General features: G+C 43.9%; 1 protein-coding gene across 1 annotated transcript; it reads left to right on the forward strand.

The window, feature by feature from the left end:
* The first annotated feature begins 1,523 nt into the window (after positions 1 to 1,523).
* LOC120295451 (L-type lectin-domain containing receptor kinase IV.1-like) lies at positions 1,524 to 4,122 on the forward strand. The gene has a single exon (XM_039316620.1). It carries the CDS (start codon positions 1,956 to 1,958, stop codon positions 3,957 to 3,959), a length of 2,004 nt encoding a protein of 667 aa, XP_039172554.1. The 5' UTR covers positions 1,524 to 1,955; the 3' UTR covers positions 3,960 to 4,122.
* The last annotated feature ends 1,994 nt before the right edge of the window (positions 4,123 to 6,116 follow it).

The following is a 6,116-nucleotide window of genomic DNA, read 5'->3' on the forward strand; positions in this document are numbered from 1 at the left end:
AGAGAGAGAGAGAGAGAGAGAGGGAGGGAGGGAGGGAGGGAGGGAGGGAGGGAGGGAGGGAGGGAGTAATAATAGCATGGCCATTGCTGCCTCCAATCGAAGCACACATGCACACAAAGATAAAGGGGAGATTGCGAAAGAGAGTTAAAGGGAGATGGTGGCCCATGCCCACCACCTAGGCCGGCTGAAGTGGGGTTGAGAAACCTCAAGCCAATCGTGGCTGGGGCGGTGCGACACTAGCCCAATCACCCATCACCCAGGTCATCGTTCACACTAGCCACCATCAGACTCTAGAAGATCAACGATGTTACAAAAGAGAATATATATGAACAAAGATAATCAACAGTGCTTGAGATTTTGGAACCTAACGTCAGCTTTCAGTCATCTAAAGTTAGCGGACCCAAGTAACGCATTTCCCGCAAAGTCAACTGAAGAATAATGCTTAGACCAAAAAAAAAAAAAAACTGACGAATAATGCTAACCAACTTCCTGTTCACATTCTAGAGAGCTGAGACGTATGCTCCCATCTCGAAGAAATTATTATTTAAGACTCGTCTAGTTAAACTAACACAGATTTGTATCTATATCTATCTAGGATTACTATCAACTGCAAAATCTATGTAATTTTTTTTAACATGCCGTGTATCAATTACTATTACTAAAACAAGCCACATCAACGTCGATTGACATATGATGCGTAAACAGCATGTGGCATGCATAGAGTGTCCAAATGAACAGTCGGATCTATTTCGACACCATGCTTTTTAGAAGAGATTCAGAGGGAAGAAAAAGGGTTCTAAAAACGTAACCTCGTTTGGATGGAGAAGAAAAGATGAAAGGTAATGATTAGGAGGAGGGATCATGAGGTATTACGAGGGATTGCTCCGGTGATTTCATGTATATTCTAAAACCATGTAAAAGGATTTGTAGGTATTTGAACAGATTTGTGCATTACTCAATGAATTCATTCTTTTTGCTCACTTGCAAGACTATTCTATTTCTATTTATGAGTATATAAAAGGCTATTCACATCACAATGCACCTTTTTTTCCTACCTTTTTAATCGCTTGCATCTTGACAACCATATGACTCAATCCCTTCAAATCCTCTCTCTCTCTCTCTCTCTCTCTCTCTCTCTCTCTCTCTTTTCCTTATAATTATCTAAATCCCATTTTTTTCTTTCTTTCTAATCATCTCATCCCAACAAATGTGAATTTAAAAATAAAGAAAACTTCTCTCTTCATACACGGGCACAAAAAATTTGTGGGGGCGTATCAAGAAGACCAGGAACGAGGCAGCGATTCATGTTGGACCACTAAAGCACCAGAGATGTTTGAACAGAACTTCGTCTTCCTCGAACTTTCATGGACCATGCGGTAGACCAGTCTAGAAATGGCGACCGACACTGTGAACTTTGGTCGTTCTTTCATCCTTCCACCATGGGTTGGTCCTCCCTCAAATATTCCCACGGAGCCCATGTCTTACAAGCGGTACCATCACATGTTTGTTTTATTATGGGAATAAAATTACGGGGATATCGATTCCATCACACCCACCTTCTTTCAAACTCTCTCCCCCAGATCTAATCTTGACAAAAAGTCATCATCTATTTTGGAGGCTGCGACTTCTTGCAACGTCCATAGCAGTCAGATTGCGCAGTAGCATCCGTCGGATTTGTTTATTTAGAGTCATCGCGACCGCAAATGTAGGATGAAGTCGCAATTCTCTCTTTCTCACCTTGAAATCCTCTTTGCCTTATGAACAGGAGGATCCTATTGGATTCGTCCACCGAAAGTCCAAGACATTCATCAATCATAGGACTCGCGTGGAGCAGAAATTTTTGAAATCTGCACCATTCGTTTGACGTTGTAAGATAAAGATTCTTCTGGTTTTTTATAGCCCTTGTAGCTGCATCCTTCTTCAGCTAATTGCCAGGCAGACGTTGAGTTTGAGCCATGTTCTTCAAGATTCTTGCTGTGCTCTCTCTGCTCCCAGTTTTGGCTTACGCTCAAGGAACCAATTTTGTGTACAACGGTTTCCGATTGGCCAGTCCGAGCCTTGATGGGATCGCGGGGGTCACCTCCAATGGCCTCCTGAAGCTGACCAACGACACCAGACAGCAGAAGGGCCACGCCTTCCATCCAGACCCTGTCCAGCTCAAGAACTCGCCAAACGGTTCTGTCTACTCCTTCTCCACTGCGTTCGTCTTTGCGATTCAACCTCAGTATGCCACTCTAAGCGGCCATGGGATCGTCTTCGTGATCGCGCCCCAGAGAGGCCTCCCTGGGTCCCTGCCGAGCCAATACCTCGGTATGTTCAGCGAAACTAACAGCGGCAACTCCACCAATCATGTGTTTGGGGTGGAACTCGACACGATCCAGAGCAGCGAGTTTAATGACATTAACGATAATCATGTCGGAATCGACTTGAACGGGTTGACATCAGCAATGTCAACTCCAGCGGGGTATTATGCAGATGGTGGGGAGCTCAAGAACTTGACTCTAATCAGTGGTAAAGAAATGCAAGTTTGGGTGGACTACAATGGAACTGAAAAGCGGATCGATGTCACGTTGGCTCCAATCAATGTGCAAAAACCGCAGACTCCCCTTTTGTCTCTTAGGCAGGATCTCTCGTCAATCATCAACCAGAGCATGTATGTCGGCTTCTCGTCATCGACCGGTTCGGTCCTAACTTCTCACTATGTTCTGGGTTGGAGCTTCAGGGTAAATGGAGAGGCTCAGGCACTTGCCCTGTCCCAACTTCCTAAGCTTCCTCGGATCGGTAAGAAGGAGACGTCGAAAGTACTGACTATAGGGCTCCCGCTGATGGTTCTTTTCGTTGTATCGATGCTGATCTTGAGCGTGGTTTACGTGATAAGAAGGAAAAGGAAATTCGCTGAGGTCCTCGAAGATTGGGAGAGGGACTACGGCCCGCACCGGTTCAAGTTCAAAGACCTTTACATTGCGACAAAAGGATTCCGGGAGCAAGAGCTATTAGGGACTGGAGGGTTTGGTCGGGTCTATAGAGGAATCTTACCCAAATCGAAGATAGAGATTGCGGTGAAGAGGATCTCACACGAATCGAGACAAGGCATGAGAGAGTTCATAGCGGAGATCATCAGCATCGGTCGGCTCCGTCACCGCAACATAGTGTCGCTCCTTGGTTACTGCCGCAGGAAAGGGGAGTTGCTCTTGGTTTACGACTACATGCCCAATGGGAGCCTCGACAAATACCTCCATAACCAGCCAAAAGTGACCCTCAATTGGAGGCAAAGATTCAGGGTGATCAAAGGAGTGGCATCTGGGCTGCTTTATCTGCACGAAGGGTGGGAGCAAGTGGTGATCCATAGGGATATAAAGGCGAGTAACATCTTGCTAGATGCCGACTTAAATGGAAGACTTGGAGATTTTGGGCTTGCGAGACTATACGACCATGGAACCGACCCTCAAACGACTCACGTAGTAGGAACGCTCGGTTATCTCGCCCCTGAGCACACGCGAACCGGCAAAGCGACTAGGAACACCGACGTGTATGCCTTCGGAGCATTTTTGCTTGAGGTTGCCTGCGGGAGAAGGCCGATAGAGCTTCGGGACGCGGAGGACGTGATATTAGTGGACTGGGTATTTTCTTGCTGGGACAGAGGTGCAATTCTCGTGGCAAGAGATCCGAGGTTGGGGGCGGAATTTGTGGAAGAAGAGATGGAGTTGGTGCTGAAACTCGGGTTGATCTGTTCCCACTCCGACCCGTTGATGAGGCCGAGCATGCGTCAAGTTTTGCAGTACTTGGAGAGCGATCTTCCGATTCCGGAACTGTCGTCCATCGGCCTTTCCTCAGGCGGATTAACGTTCGCTCATCGCGAAGGTTTTGACGATTTGGCCATGTCTTATCCGTCCTCCATATACAAGGCATTTACGCACTCGTCTTCTGTCGCAGAATCGCAACTCTCGGGTGGACGATGAGCCTCATGGTTTAGTTTCTAATTTAGTTCCATCCTCTGTATTTGGGGAAACATCCGTATGTCCAGTGGCATCTTTCTTCTCTCGTAGAAATCGATAGGTTGTAAGATAAGATCATGTTCAGATCTAGAATACGTAGGCTCTATGAGTCATCCTGGTCCTAGTACGTGCAAGTATCCATTCAATACACGCTCTTATTTTTTCTAAGGCTCAAATTAGCTACCGGCGCGGCAGCCGCCATTGGCTGCTGCTGACCGAGAAGAGAGAGAGAGAGAGAGAGAGAGAGAGAGAGAGAGATAGAGAGAGAGAGAGAGAGAGAGGTGGTGGCCATGTTCTCAAGTTGCAGATCAAGAAGAGAGAGGGAGAGGGAGAGGGAGAGGTAGAAGACAAAAGCGACCGAACATAGGGTTTTTTTAAGTGCACTCGGTACCCATGCATTGAGTAAAATACTTCTGTCTTCCTCTAACCAGCGATGTCGTAAGCTTTAGCTCAGCGATCGCATGATGTCTGTTCTTTCCCGTATCCTCTTGGCAAGCCGTTGAGGCAACGGACTTCGTGGCCCTCCGGCTTTGACTGGCTTTTAAGCAAGTGAACATTATTAACCTTCTCATGGCACATTCTTGTCCTTTCCTGAAAGCTGAATAAGATAGATTAACATAGGCCTCGGAGTCTAAGAGAATGTCTTGTAGCAGAAGTTTGCGCAAGTTCAAAAACTGAAAACTGAACTCGTGGTATAAACTACTAGGTTTTTATAAGATGAACGAAGGTCTCGATTGGGTGATTAAGAGAAGACGGGTTAGTGAATTTTATCATGATAAAATCTAATATGGGCACCGCGCGAGGTGTTTTGCCTTTGCAGGGCAACATGACTGGCACGGGAACATCCCAGAATTAATATTATTGTATTTATGGAAAAATAATTAATACCACGATTGCTGACAATGTTTATTGTTTTTCTTAAATATAGAGTAGCCTTATGGGTTAATTTTATGGAGCCAAACAATCTCCAACCTTCACAAATTAGTCGATGGGGAACAATATGGAGATGAAAAATGTGGAAAACAATCGTCCCTCGTTGCTTGCCTAGAAGTGGAAATCTCTCAAAGCTTGCATCTTCTATACAAAGCAAAACTTGTGGGGAGAAAGGTCGGGGTTTTATAATTATGCAATAAGTATAATGGAATTCTTAAAATTTGTTAACAAAGTGTAATTGAGTCAAAGTTTTCAAAAGTAAAATTAAGTCCTAAAACTTATCAAATTGATTCAATTAAATTCTTCCATTGATTGCAACTTTTGAAAGTTTTAGGACTCAATTGCACTTTTATGACAAGTTTTAAGATTTTTGGTACACTTAATTATATAATTATTGTTGCTACTACTATTATTGTTACATATATTGATACCAAAAGTTACAAATATAAAATAGACTAAACCAAATAAAAATATATTTCTTTCTAAAAGTGGCACATGGTTAATCAGTAGGGCGAGCGGGGGTGACCCCCTCTGCTCATTTCATGTGGAACCGGTAAGGTGGATGATTAATGCCTCACTTATGTTACTTTAGGAATGAGAATCTATCGTTAGAATTTCCACGTTTGCAAGATCCAGTTTCAAGACAAATGTTCTATTCTAATATGAGAGGTGCAGCATTGACCTCGAGTGATCCAATTTCGAGCTTCACAAAACGAAGTGTTAATGCACTACTGTTAAGGTGTCATCTTACGTTGCTTTGATACGGACTTCTTGAGATACATAAAACATTAATAGTATGATTGCATAAACTGACAAACTTTGAGTGTCACATTCAATGATACAAGTTTCCATGAATACTATGTGGATAAAAATTGATTGGGCCTCATATTTTATTCGAGGCCCGAAACTTCACATATAAGCCCAATTCATGCATTATTATATTTCGTTTTCTCTTTCATTTCGGTTTATGTCTAACTCAATAATCGGATGGTCCTCCTGAGGGAAAACGCACGAGGGCATTCTCTCTTTGTGGTGCGTAGATCCGACCATCGGAGGCTTTCGTCATCATTGAACATTGGCCGAAAACAATTAGAGCCATCCATCGAAAACTAATATGGCTAAACCCATTGGGCTTTATGGTATTGTTCCACATAACTTGACAACGAGTCATATATATCCTTTATATTT

Source organism: Eucalyptus grandis, chromosome 7 (assembly GCF_016545825.1).
Source record: "Eucalyptus grandis isolate ANBG69807.140 chromosome 7, ASM1654582v1, whole genome shotgun sequence".
NCBI lineage: Eukaryota > Viridiplantae > Streptophyta > Magnoliopsida > Myrtales > Myrtaceae > Eucalyptus > Eucalyptus grandis.

Coding starts and splice junctions, on each gene's coding strand:
- LOC120295451 (XM_039316620.1), top strand. CDS start 1,956: ATGTTCTTCAAGATTCTTGCTGTGCTCTCTCTGCTCCCAGTTTTGGCT.